Here is a 13,705-nt window from a genome sequence, read left to right as displayed (position 1 = left end):
CAGTGAGCCGAGATGGTGCCACTGCACTACAGCCTGGGCGACAGTGTGAGACTCCTTCTCAAAAAAAAAAAAGTAGTCTCACATGAGTGTCGCAGGTTGGTCTGTGGGTGTTATTGTCCCCATTTGACAGATGAGGAGATTGAAGCTTTGTAGAGGCTAGTATCTTGTCCCAGGACAAGGTAAAGAGCTGGGAGTGCAGCTGAGGCCTCTGAGAGATACACTACCTCTGCCTGGGCCCTTCTCCCTATTATAGCAGGCCTTTTTTTTTTTTTTTTTTGAGACGGAGTTTCGCTCTTGTTACCCAGGCTGGAGTGCAATGGCGCGATCTCGGCTCACCGCAACCTCCGCCTCCTGGGTTCAGGCAATTCTCCTGCCCCAGCCTCCTGAGTCGCTGGGATTACAGGCACGCGCCACCATGCCCAGCTAATTTTTTGTATTTTTAGTAGAGACGGGGTTTCACCATGTTGACCAGGATGGTCTCGATCTCTTGACCTCGTGATCCACCCGCCTCGGCCTCTCACAGTGCTGGGATTACAGGCGTGAGCCACTGCGCCCGGCCAGGCCTTTTTTTTTTTTTTGACCTGGAGTTTCACTCTGTTGCCCAGGCTGGAGTACAGTGGCGTGATCTCATCTCACGGCAACCTTGCTCCCAGGTTCAAGCCATTCTCCTGCCTCAGCCTCCCGAGTAGCTGGGACTACAGGCACGTGCCACAAAACCCAGCTAATTTTGTTTTTTTTTAATAGAGACAGGGTTTCACCATGTTAGCCAGGATGGTCTCAATCTCTTGACCTCTTGATTTGCCCACCTCAGCCTCCCAAAGGGCCGGGATTACAGGTGTGAGCCAACATTTTTATTAGGTGGCTCTGTTTGATGAACACAATGAGGTTGTCAAGAGAAGAAAGTTGCAAAATGCTTGACTTCCTTTTGAAACATAATTAGACATATGCATTATATTATGAATGAGACAAAGGTCTTCATGTCCACGCAGGAGGCTGTGAGATGTCCAAAGAGTTTTCGCTGTACCTGTACCTGGTGTTGGGATAGGGGCGATGGAGACAAGCTCGATCAGGGAGACAGATTCATAGACCAGGGCTTGGCACCTTGGTGTCTCATACCTGGTGGAAGGGTTGGACCCCGCTTTGAGGGCCTGGAGGTATCTTTTGATGTAGCAGCAAGAGCGTTGGCTTTGGAGCCAGAGAGTTTTGGGCTCAAGTCACTGTTTCTACCAAATCATAAACTGTGGGGTGTAGGATATGTTATTTAATCTCTCTGGGTCTCAGTATTTTCATCTGTAAAAGGATGTAGGAGGCCGGCTGTGGTGGCTCACACCTGTAATCCCAGCACTTTGGGAGGCTGAGGCGGGTAGATCACGAGGTCAGGAGTTTGAGAGCAGCCTGACCAACATAGTGAAACCCCATCTCTACTAAAAACACAAAAAATTAGCCAGGCATGGTGGCAGGCACCTATAAATTCCAGCTTCTGGGGAGGCTGAGGCAGAAGAATCACTAGAACCTGGGAGGCGGAGGTTGCAGTGAGCCAAGATGGTGCCACTGCACTCCAGCCCAGGTGACAGTGCGAGACTCTGTCTTAAAAAAAAAAAGAAGGATGTAGGATGTACTTGTGAGGATCTGTGCAGGGATTTGTGGAATTATATGGATAAAGGGTTTTTTGTAAAATGCTCTAGAAATTGTAAAATGCTCTGTGATTTTATCACTCCATCCAGAGGTGTCTGTACTCTTTGGACTGATCTGAACAAACCAAGCTCCTCACATAGTCATTCATGGACCAATTTTTTTTTTAATGGAGTTTTGCTTTTGTTGCCCAGGCTGGAGTGCAATGGCGCAATCTCAGCTCACTTCAACCTCCGCCTCCCAGGTTCAGGAGATTCTCCTGCCTCAGCCTCCTGAGTAGCTAGGATTACAGGCATGCCCCACCATGCCCAGCTAATTTTGTATTTTTAGTAGAGATGGGGTTTCTCCATTTTGGTCAGGCCGGTCTTGAACTCCCAACCTCAGGTAATCCGCCTGCCTTGGCCTCCCAAAGTGCTGGGATTACAGTTGTGAGCCACCACGCCCGGCCTGATGGACCAATTTTTAATTAATTGGTTTACCATGAGGCTTAGAACTGCCATAGAAACCAGAACACTCAGGCCAATGATCTCCCCAGCTTAGTGGCCACTAGGGCCTCAGTTTCCTCATCTGCAAAATGGAAAGAAATAGGCATAGCCATGTGGAGAATTATTTTAAGAATGAAATGATGACTGGGCGTGGTGGCTTACGCTTGTAATCCCAGCACTTTGGGAGGCCAAGGTGGACAGATCACCTGAGGTCAGGAGTTCGAGACCAGCCTGACCAATATGGTGAAACCTCGTCTCTACTAAAAACACAAAAATTAGCCAGGCATGGTGGTACACACCTGTAATCTCAGCTACTCAGGAGGCTGAGGCAGGAGAATTGCTTGAACCTGGGAGGCGGAGGTTGCAGTGAGCTGAGATCACACCACTGTACTCCAGCCTGGGCGACAGAGTGAGACTTTGTCTCAAAAAAAAAGAAAAAAAAATAGAATGAAATGATGAATAAGTAAAAGGTAGCTCTTGGCCCTGGGAACTGGATTATTTGGGCCGCACTGCAGACCAACTGATAAAATGTTTACTCTTCAGTTATTCCTTAAAGAGGCCACTCCGTGATGACAACATGGGGAGAGGACGGGGAATCCAGAACCCTGGGTTCACTCGAGGCTTCACTTCCAGCTCTGCCCCAAGCTATCTGAGTATCTGTGGGCTAATCTGCTTTGCATCTCTGGGTTTCAGCTTCCTCCTCTTGAAGGAAGGGACACATCCTCCACCATCCACCACCCTGGGGCTCCTCCAGGTCAGACCTTCCCCTGAACTGTGTTGTCACCGCATCCATTCATTCGGTGGCTTTGCATGTTCTAGGTAGATCTGGGCACATCCTGATCTCTATGATTGAGGTCGGGCCACACCCTCATCCCCGCAGGAACCTCCTTCTTGGGCTGCTTGCATCTCTAGAGTGCTGTCCTGGGTGATGCTCATGGCTGACCACAAATGGCATCATCCAGGCACCTCTAGACAGCAGCGGCTGGCAGGCTCCGCGGCAGCCACATTGCAAAATGAAACCCCAGGTACGGTGATACACTCTCTGCTCCCTCTTCACTCCTACTGTCATATTTTCTTTATCAAGCCTTTAACAGAAATGGTGTGAAAACATTTTTTGTCTTCACCGTTTTCCTGACAGAGCCTTGGGTGACAGAAAGCATGCCACCCAGATAATGTTTTCCAGATAAATGCTTCTGGGAAGTCATTCATTTGGGTGGTGTGAGTAACTATATCTAAACGTCCTGTTAGCTTCCTGAAAGCAATGCCCCATGCTTCTCTCTCATCCAGATTTAATCTTAATGAAGATGTATTGGAGGCTTTCCTAATGATTATAATAATGACGCACATTCATGATAAAGTATTTGGAAAATGAAGATTAGCAAAATGAAGGAATGCACCCTCCAACCACATTCCCACTCAAAGATAACCACTGCTAACGTTCTGATGCGTCTCCTTCCAGGAAGGTACACACACATATATACGAGGGAAGTGGGGAAAGATAAAAAAACTAATCGAATACAGCAACAATATTTTCATATGTAGACATATGTGTTTTTCTTTTATAATTTGAAACGTAAAATTTCTTTCAAAAATATTTCATTTCATATAAAACTCATTTTATTAAAAATTTATCACCTCAATTAACATTCTAGAGTTATTCATATACAAGATAAATTTTACATAATACATTCTTTTTTGTTTGTTTTGTTTTTGTTTCTGTTTTTTTGAGACGGAGTTTCACTCTTGTTACCCAGGCTGGAGTGCAGTGGCGCGATCTCGGCTCACCGCAACCTCCGCCTCCTGGGTTCAAGCAATTCTCCTGCCTCAGCCTCCCGAGTAGCTGGGACTACAAGCACGCGCCACCATCCCCAGCTAATTTTTGTATTTTTAGTAGAGACGGGGTTTCACCATGTTGACCGGGATGGTCTCGATCTCTTGACCTCGTGATCCACCCACCTCAGCCTCCCAAAATGCTGGGATTATAGGCGTGAGCTACTGTGCCCGGCCAATACATTCTTAATGTAAACACAGTCTTTTCTTTTTCAAATTGGGATTCACATTATGTATACTCATTTAAATTTGCTTTTTTAAAAAAGTTTTTAAATGTATAAAAATTAAGGCATACTGTACATATTAATGTACAGTTCTTTGAAAAACATATACAGTAATATAACTACCACCACAATCACGATATAGATAATTATCTAAATACGACTGTGGGCCAGTGCAGTGGCTCACATCTGTAATCCTAGCACTTTGGGAGGCTGAGGCAGGCAGATAACCTTGGGTCAGGAGTTCAAAACCAGCCTGTCCAACATGGTGAAAACCTGTCTCTACTAAAAATATGAAAGTTAGCTGGGTGTGGTGGTGGGTGCCTGTAATTCCAGCTACACTGTAGGCTGAAGCAGGAGAATTGCTGGAACCCAGGAGGCAGAGGCTGCAGTGAGCCCAGATCATGTCAGTGCACTCCAGCCTGGGTGACAGAGCAAGACTCTGTCTCAAAAAAAAAAAAAAAAAAAGGCTGTGAATATCCCCAAGTTTTCTGTCATTTGGAAGTTCAGCAGGGTAGAATGCTGGTTCATTTCACAAACGTTTGTGGAGGGTGTATGAGCCAAACATGGCTTAGGTTTTGGGAGCGCAGAGCTGAGCAACAATTTCACTGATCTTGTTTTCTTGGCCATTTAAGTTGTTTACCATTTCCTCTTACTGATTTTGCAATCTGGGGGAATGAAATAAATGAATTAAAATGAATGAGGGCCTTGTGAGGTGGCTCATGCCTGTAATCCAGCACTTTGGGAGGCTGAGGTGGGTGGATTGCTTCAGCCCAGGAGTTTAAGACCATCCTGGGCAACGGTTTCACCAAAAATACAAAATAATTAGCTAGACATGGTGGTCTGTGGCAGGGGGTGGGGGTGGGGGGCTGCTGAGGCGAGGGGATTGATTGGCCTGGGTGGCAGAGGCTGCAGTGAACCATGTTCTAACCACTATACTCTAGCCTAGGTGACCGAGTGAGACCCTGTCTCAAAAAAAAAAAAAAAAAAAAAGAGAGAAAGAAAGAAGGAAGGAAAGAGGGAGGTGAGGAGGGAGGGAGGGGAAAGGAAAGGAATGGAATTTGGAATTCTCATTTTCCTGTAGCTATACCAAATGGGTGTCTCCCTCCTCTGCTGGAAAAAAATCTCACATCATTCAAGACCCAGCGTGGATATTGCCTCCTCTATGAAGCCCCCATGATGCCAGCTGGAGAGTGGGCTCCTCCATTCCGTGATTCCACAGCAGCAAGTCATACACTGTTTATGGGACAGACGTTGCAATAGTCTGTTTCTCTTCTCTCCTCCAGACTGTGAACTCGGACTTGAAGTGATGTCTCAGCTCTGCGCTCCCAAAACCTAAGCCATGTTTGGCTCATACACCCTCCACAAACGTTTGTGAAATGAACCAGCATTCTACCCTGCTGAACTAAATTCTGACCTTGTGCTGATTTCTTAGGAAACACTTTATGAGCATGGTGCAAATATAAGCTGGATACATTAAGCAGGTACCTAAGGAGGGCTGGGAATTTGCTGGTTTCAAACAGTGGTTCAGGGGAACGCAGGAGTTGTGAGAATTGCTGGTGTGTGGAGAGGTACCTTTTTTTTTTTTGAGACAGGGTCTCTCTCGGTCACCTAGGCTGGAGTACAGTACAGGGTACTTGCAGAATGCGTCATCTAAGTGATCATCTTTACAATTTTATTTTTTATTTTTGAGACAGGGTGTCGCTTTGCCACCCAGGCCAGAGTGCAGTGGCACAATCTCAGCTCACTGCAGCCTCCACCTCTCAGGCTCAAGTGTTCCTTCCACCTCAGCCTTGGCTCACCACGCTGTACTAAGTTTTAATTTTTTGTATAGACACAGGCCTCCCTGTATCGCCCAGACTCAAGCAATCTTCCCACGTTGGCCTCCCAAAGTACTGGGATTACCAGGCGTGAGCCACTGCACCTTGCCTCAGGCTGGAGTGCGGGGGTAAGATCTTGGCTCACTGCAACCTCGGCCTCCCAGGTTCAAGTGATTCTTCCACCTCAGCCTCCTGAGTAGCTGGGATTACAGACGCCCACCACCACACCTGGCTAATTTTTTGTATTTTTCGTAGGGATGGAGCTTCATCATGTTGGCCAGGCTGGTTTTGAACTCTTGACCTTGTGATCCACCCGCCTAGGCCCCTCAAAGTGCTGGGATTACAGGTGTGAGCCACTGCACCTGGCCTCACCTGGCCATTACACGTTTAAAATAGCAAGAAACTAGGGGCAAACAGTACAAATTCACGTTTACATGTAGTCAGTCAATAAATATTTATTGAATGAACGAATAAATTAATGGCAGGTGTACCAGACCCTGGTAGGTGAGAAAGTCCGTCGGAGGCAGTGCTTGTTCTCCGTGCGTTCACAAGGTGGAATCAAGGAATTCACCTTGGACGGGTTCAAGTTTCCCTCTCCTAGCCCCTATGCTGCCTGTTCTCAGACTTGATTCTTTCTGAGGGGCTCTTGGCTGCCTCACACCAACAGCAGTGGTCAGTGGAGACCGGCGATGGTCTCCTGACATGTTGGTTTGTGAAGAGCTGCGCTCGAGTCAAATCCTGGGAAGATCGGGAGAGCGTCCGCTTTAATTTACTAAATTTGTTAGCGGTGTCTCTGTTCATCTCCGTATCTGCCACCTCGAGCACAGGACCTGGCCCATGGTAGGTGTTTAAAAATGCTCGCGGAAAAGATGAAACGACCAAGACTCGCGCAGTGCCGCCCGCCAGCTTCTCAGCTAGTCGCTCTTTGCATCTGATTCATGCCTCAGAGCAGCCTGGCAGGTAGGTCTCCATCATTTTCCCACCCCACATCGGAGGCGCTGAAGCCCAAGCGTGTTTCCCGAGTCGCCCGGACCCACCGGACCCTCGCCGCGGTGTGAAACCGCAGCGGCAAAGTCTGCCCGCTGGACGCTGCGCCGGGGCGTCCCCAGGTGCGGCAGGTAGCGCTCCGGAAGTGGGTCCTGGCGGGAGGCGCGTCCTTCCGAACCCAGATCAGGCCCCGGGAGAGTCTGGGGGCGACGCGGCAGGCGCGGTCGCGGCCCTAGGAGGGGGCTGAAGCCTTGGCTCGCTCCGCCGCAAGATGCGAATCCAGCGCCCCCAGCTCGGGAGGGACCTGACGTGCCGGACTGGTCCGGCTCAGACCCCGAGGCGCGGCGGACCGACGCTCGGCAAAGGCCTTAGGTGTCCCTGCAGCTGTGGGAGGAGACTGGGGACGCCCCGAGGAAGACGCCGACCCGGCGAGCACCTGAGCGCCCACCTGTGGCTCATCCCAGGGACACCCCCGCCAACCTGGGCGGGGAATGGGGGGCGGGGCTCCCGTCGCGCTCAGCCAATCAGCGCCCTGAAGCCGCCGGCCCCCCCCTCCTGAGGAGACCGCACTTGCGCACTCGGGCCGCGATGCTCCTCGGGCCCCGCCCCCGGGGCAGTGCTGACGCTCGCGCCGACGCGCCCGACGTCGGGCACGTTGACGCCGGCGCCGCGCAGCCGGGCCCGCTCCTCCTCCGCTCCGCCAGTGTCCGGCCGCGGGCCGGCCTTAGTGACTGGGGCGGCGGGCCCCGGGGCAGCGGCGTGGGGCGGGCAGGCTGACGCCGGCCGCGGGCTGCCTTCGTCGGCTCCCAAGCTCGCCCGGAGCGAGCAGCCGCCCGCGAGCCGCCGCGGAGCCTCCTCGTCCGCTCCCGCCGGCGAGCAAGGTAAGGGAGCGGGACACTGAGGCAGGCTCGGGGCCCAGGCGTCCCCGGCGGGTCCCGATCCCCGCGGCGGCCGCGCAGCCGATTGGAGGTCTTGGCGGGGAAGGGTGCGCTCCGGGGCGGGCGGGGGCGAGGCGGTAGGGGAGCTGCGGCGGGACGCCCGCGCCCCGAGGGACGGCTCCGGGGACTGCGCGACGCCCTTACCCGAGCCCCGCGCCCCGTGACCCTGGCGCTGGGGCGAGGGGCGGGGACCTGCGGCCGCTGAAAGCCCCGGCCCGGGCGGGCTCCGTGGTCAACGGCCCTCACCCCCGGGGTCCTGGGCCCCCGCCGCATCTGATACAGGAGGGGAAGGAGTGCGGGCGCGAGCAGGCTGGAGGTTACCATCCCCATCAGGTGCGCCGTCTTGGGCATCCTCCTCTCGGGGGTCCACCGCACCCCGAATACTTCCCTAGAGGCTCACAAGCGACTTCCCCTTCCCCTCCCGCCGACTTTATATTCCAGACACTTAATAGTCTCTCATAATCTCACCTCTCACTTTTCCTTCTTTCCTAGCCGCCCCCGGCTGTATCGACCTGCTATATTTCCATTGTGGAATTTTTTTTTTTTTTCGGTTGTAAACTTACGTAAGTTAGGTTGACTGACCAACCGGTGCAGCCATTGAAAAACACTTCTACCAGCGTGTAACGAATTCAGTTCCTTTTAGTGCTCACCAAATGCAGCCCAAGAATTCAGGGAGCCGTCCTTCCCGGGAGCTGACTGCACACATTCCTGCAGGATGCCTGATGGATTTTGTACTTGTCAGTTTTGCTGGCTGTATGCTCCTTCTGTGCTTTTCCTGAAAAATGATTGGGTGACATGCGTTTTGACTTTCTCTCCCCCACTGGGAAGTAGAAAAAATAGGTAACAGAAGCACACTTGTTTTCCACGAAAAAGTACAGCTTTGCAAACAGACTACCCCAGGGTTTGCCTTTTGTGTGTGTGTGTGTGTGTGAGCGTCATCCTCTGGGATCCTGACCCCCTCCCTGGATTTTTGTCTGTGTTGATGTCTTCATGTTGTGTATTTCTGCAATTAATATTTGCCGTGTGTGTGTGTGTGTGTGTGTGTGTGTGTGTGTGTTCCCCCCAGCTTATTTACAAACAAAGCATAACAGTTCTGAGAATAATGAGGCTGCCCATCTTTTTAGCTACAGATATTGTGGGAACCTGTATTCGCACTTAGTGACCGTAGCCTGGGGCCTTGATTTCCAGATGATGTGCGAGGTGATGCCGACCATCAGCGAAGCAGAAGGCCCCCCTGGAGGAAGCGGAAGCCATGAGTCCGGCTCCCCTTCACAGCCAGACGCGGATTCCCATTTCGAACAGTTGATGGTCTCCATGCTAGAAGAAAGGGACCGTCTTCTTGACACACTGAGAGAGACTCAAGAAACGCTGGCATTAACCCAGGGGAAGTTACACGAGGTTGGTCATGAAAGAGATTCTTTGCAGAGACAGCTCAACACGGCACTTCCGCAGGTATGAGTGCTTTTAACCTGAAACTCTATAGATGTTTTTGTTAATGTTTCAGATGAGCATTTTCCGTAACCATTTCTGAAATGATGGTTTCTGGTGTTTGTAAGTCAAATACAAAGTTCCTAGGGATTAAACATCTTAGGGACTACAAACTGTTGTACTCCAAAGTCCTGTGAAAAGACCTCATTATTTTCATTCCAATCTTTGGGAACGGCCTGGGTTCAGGAAGTTCTCCAGAGTTTTTGAAAAATGCTTCTGAAGCAGCAATTCTGTGTGGTGACTCTGCTCTGTTGTCTTAGCCTTTTCTTCCTAGACTTGTACTTCCCATGGATTGTGTCTCTCATATTATTTCCAATTTCCTCATGAAATTTCATGGACAGATAGGATTGATTTCACAGAAAAAAATATTTTGATAGCCCACCTTTTTCAGAACACCTCGGTTTTTGTAAGTCACATTTGTTTTAGGGGATAGAAGACTGGAGATTGATTCCTTAGGAACTTTGTCCTTGGCAGATGAGAATTTTATAGCTTAGGCCGAATGTGGTGGCTCATGCCTGCAATGCCAGCACTTTGGGAGGCCGAAGCAGGCAGATCACCTGAGATCAGGAGGTCGAGACCAGCCTGGCCAACATGGCAAAACCAAAATTACAAAAATTAGTGGAGCGTGATGGCGCACACCTGTAGTCCCAGCAACTCTCGAGGCTGAGGCATGAGAATTACTTGAACCCGAGAGGTGGAGGTTTCAGTGAGCCAAGATCGCACCACTGCTCTCCAGCCTGGGCAACAGAGCTAGACCCTGTCTCACTGTCTCAGGAAAAAAAAAAAAAATGTTTTTAAAGCTTAGAACAACTGAAGTTGTTTCTCTGAGTATATTACATTTGGACCAGTGTTTGAAAGACTTTGCTCATGGAGTTGAATGAGGATTTATTTAGTGGTAGGTAAACGGAGGAAGTGTAAAAACTAGAAAAGTGTGAGGTGAGTGGCATGGAGCATAGTAGGAGAGAAGTGGGTTACTTAGGTGTTTCAGAGCCATCTGGGTGCCATGCTGCTTATCATAGGTGCCTTTGTGGTGCGTTCAGGTAGACCTACATAATCATAGCTTTATACTCACATGATGGCCTGCAGTGATAAATTAACAAATGAATAATTACTAGCCTTAATGTGTTTCTTGGCTGTAGTCAGTTCTCCTGAAAGATTGATAAGCCAAACGTGGATTTCCTTTTTAGCAACAATAATTTGATGTTAGCACTATATGTTCCTTTTTGTTGGGTTAGAGAAATATTAAGATTTTTCTCACTTCAATTTTAGTGATTATCAACTTTATTTAGGTCAAATTTTATTACTACAAGTTGAAAATAATTAGCCTATTTATGTTTCACTGGAAATTTACTGTATTTGTCATTTAAGGTACATGTATTGAATGAAGTGTGTATCAAATACTAATGTGATGAATAAGGTGGGTTTGGGAAAGAATGGGCACACAGGACATGTCAGGGAAGTGACAGGAGTTGTGTACAATTAGTCTCAGGCTGTGGAGGTTGTCACACACTGGTGACATGGTTGTTCAGTGATTTGTTTCTGGTACTGCTCAGTGTAGTAGCCTGGAAGCGCCTAGTTCTGTGGGTAATAAGGGTGATGCCAGTGGTTCATGTCACCACCTGAGCACCTGATTCCAGCCTTTCCAAAATGGAAACTATTAAGTAAACTCGTTTTGGACCCTTCCCTTTCCTGGAATCTGCTTCATCTTCAGCAGCTGGTGCTGTGACCAGATAATGAGTCCAGTAAGTGCATTTGTGCTCCTGGCACATTGTGGAGGCAAGTCAGAGTGTACTTAAAAATATACACAACTATAGCATACAGCAGAAAAGTTCATAGATCATGAGTATACATCTCAGCGGACTATTCACAGAGCTAACACACGTGCATAACCGCCACCCAGATCAAGAAATGGAACATGACCAGGCTTCCTAGAAGTCCCCTCTTAACTATTCCCAGTCATTGCCCTCCAAAGCTAACCAAGGTCTTGACCCTCCACATTGATTACTTTTGCCTGTTCTTGGCTTTAAGTGAAGTAAAATAATATATATGTTTTCTTTATTCATTCTGTCATCAGCATCTGTTTGTGAGATTCAGGTGTATTCTCTCTGTTTTTCTTTTTTTTTGAGACAAAGTCTTGCTCTGTCGCCCAAGCTGGAGTGCAATGGCCCAATCTCAGCTCACTGCAACCACTGCTTCCCGGGTTCAAGCAATTCTCCTGCCTCAGCCTCCTGAGTAGCTGGGATTACAGGCATGCACCACAATGCCTGGCTAATTTTTGCATTTTTAGTAGAGATGGGTTTCACCATCTTGGTCAGGCTGTCGATCCACCCACCTTGGCCTCCCAAAGTGCTGGGATTACAGGTGCGAGCCACCGCGCCCGGCCAAAGATTTAACTGTATTCTCATACAGCCATGCTCTTTCTCACCTGCTCTCTGGTAATCCAGTGCACAAATAGACCAGAATTTATCCTTCCTATTGCTCACAAACATTTGGGATTGTTTCCAGCTTTTACAAATGTTCCCCAATAGTTGTGTTTTTCAGTGCACATATGTGTAAACTTCTTTTTTTTTGAGATAGAGTCTCCCTTTGTTACCCTGGCTGGAGTACAGTGGCATGATCTCTTGGCTCACTGTAGCCTCAGCCTCCTGGGTTCAAACGATTCTCCTGCCTCAACCCCCCACGTAACTGGGAATACAGGCACGCACCACCACCCTCTGCTGATTTTTGTATTTTTTGTAGAGGTGGGGTTTTACCATGTTGCCCAGGCTGGAGGATATGTATAAACTTCCGTTGGGTTTCTAGAAAAGTGTGGGATGCAGAAATGATGGTGTATGCATTTGCTCAGCCTCAGGAGATAATGCCAAAAGTGTCGGTTGTGGCAGTTTGTGTTACCCCAGCAATGTATGAGAAGTCAGCTGTTCATATGCTGTTCAGCACTTGGTATTGTTGGGTCTTTTAATTTTAGCTGTTGTGGTGGCTGTTGAGTGGTAGGTGGCTCAGTATGCTCTGACTTTGCTGCCGCCTGATTACCAGGAGCATGCAGAGGTAAAACATTTCTGTGAGGGTTCACTGGCCACCAGGCTGTCTTTTGTGAAAGGGTTATCTTTTGGCCATTTGTTGGTTGGGTTGTCTGTTTTGTTTCTTACTGATTTGCAGGAGTTTTTATATATTCTGAGTACATATGTGCATGACAGATTGTTTTTAGACTCTTGTGTTGCCTTTTCATGCTCTCAGTGGTATCTTTTGATGCACAGAAGTTTTAAATTTTTAATGTAGCCCAGTTGATCAATCTTTTCAGTAATGTTTAATGCCCTTTGTGTCCTATTTAAGAAATGGGCTAGGTCAAGTTCATTAAGATAACCTACATTGTCTTCTGAAAACTTTATTTTTTTAATCCTCTATCTGAAATTAACTTTGTTTATGGTATGCAGTGGGGCCAAAAGTCTCTCTCTCTCTCTCTCTCTTTTTTTTTTAAAGTGGATATCTAGTTGACCCTGCATAATTTCTTAAAAGATCATTCTTTCCCCAGTGTACTACATGCGGTGTCATCTCCGTCATCTTACACTAGTGACTGTAGGGTCTGTTCTTCTGCTCCATTGATCTTTTTGTCATCTTTGCACAAATAGCACAATGTCTAAGTTACCGTAGATATGGTTCATCTTGAGATCTGGTAATTTAAATGGTCTACCTTTATTCTTCAAGATCTCCTTAGCTAAACTTAGCCTTTTGCATTTTCAGATGTTTTTAGAATCCACTTGGCAATGTTTCCTACAAAAATGTACAACAGGGATTTTAATTGGGATTGGATTTAATCTATAGGCTAGTGTGGGAGAAATGATATCTTTTTAATATTGATCTTCTAATCCATTGACATAAAATAACCATCTTTTACAATTTAAATCTTTAATTTGTCTTAATATTTTATAGCTTTCTGTTTGTAGGTCTTTTTTTTTTTTGAGATTGAGTCTTGCTTTGTCGCCCAGGCTGGAGTGCAATGGCATGATCTTGGCTCACTGCAACCTCCACCTCCTGGGTCCAGGCAATTCTCCTGCCTCAGCCTCTCGAATACCTGGTATTCCAGGTGCTCCCTCCCCCAGCCCAGCTAATTTTGTATTTTTAGTAGAGATGGGGTTTCACAATGTTGGTCAGGCTTGTCTTGAACTTCTGATCTCAGGTGATCAACCTGCCTCAGCCTCCCAAAGTGCTGGGATTCCAGGCATGAGCCACTGCGCTTGGCCTGTATGTAGGTCTTATACATCTTTTTTTTTTTTTTTTTTTTTTTTTTGAAGGGGTTTCTCCGGTGG

General features: G+C 48.2%; 1 protein-coding gene across 16 annotated transcripts in view; it reads left to right on the top strand.

Moving 5' to 3' along the window:
* The first annotated feature begins 7,623 nt into the window (after positions 1 to 7,623).
* PPFIA1 (PTPRF interacting protein alpha 1) overlaps positions 7,624 to 13,705 on the top strand; it is a 119,313-nt gene continuing 113,231 nt past the window's right edge. For 14 of the 16 annotated variants that reach the window (XR_004270231.1, XM_032282508.1, XM_032282510.1 and 11 more), the window contains exons 1-2: positions 7,624 to 7,856; positions 9,102 to 9,365. Coding sequence is in view for 15 of the 16 variants with exons in the window: in XM_032282508.1 (XP_032138399.1) it covers positions 9,102 to 9,365 (264 nt within the window). In the remaining variant the exon portion in view is untranslated. Of the gene's footprint in view, positions 7,857 to 8,235; positions 8,754 to 9,101; positions 9,366 to 13,705 lie in introns of those variants that run through there. The other 2 variants (XM_032282507.1, XM_032282497.1) reach the window with 2 other exon arrangements.

The sequence above is a fragment of the Sapajus apella genome, unplaced genomic scaffold, assembly GCF_009761245.1.
Source record: "Sapajus apella isolate SASKATOON/1434 unplaced genomic scaffold, GSC_monkey_1.0 scaffold14, whole genome shotgun sequence".
Taxonomy (NCBI): Eukaryota; Metazoa; Chordata; class Mammalia; order Primates; family Cebidae; genus Sapajus; species Sapajus apella.
The sequence above is the reverse complement of the archived record's forward strand: the minus strand, read 5'-3'. Positions and strand labels throughout refer to the sequence as shown.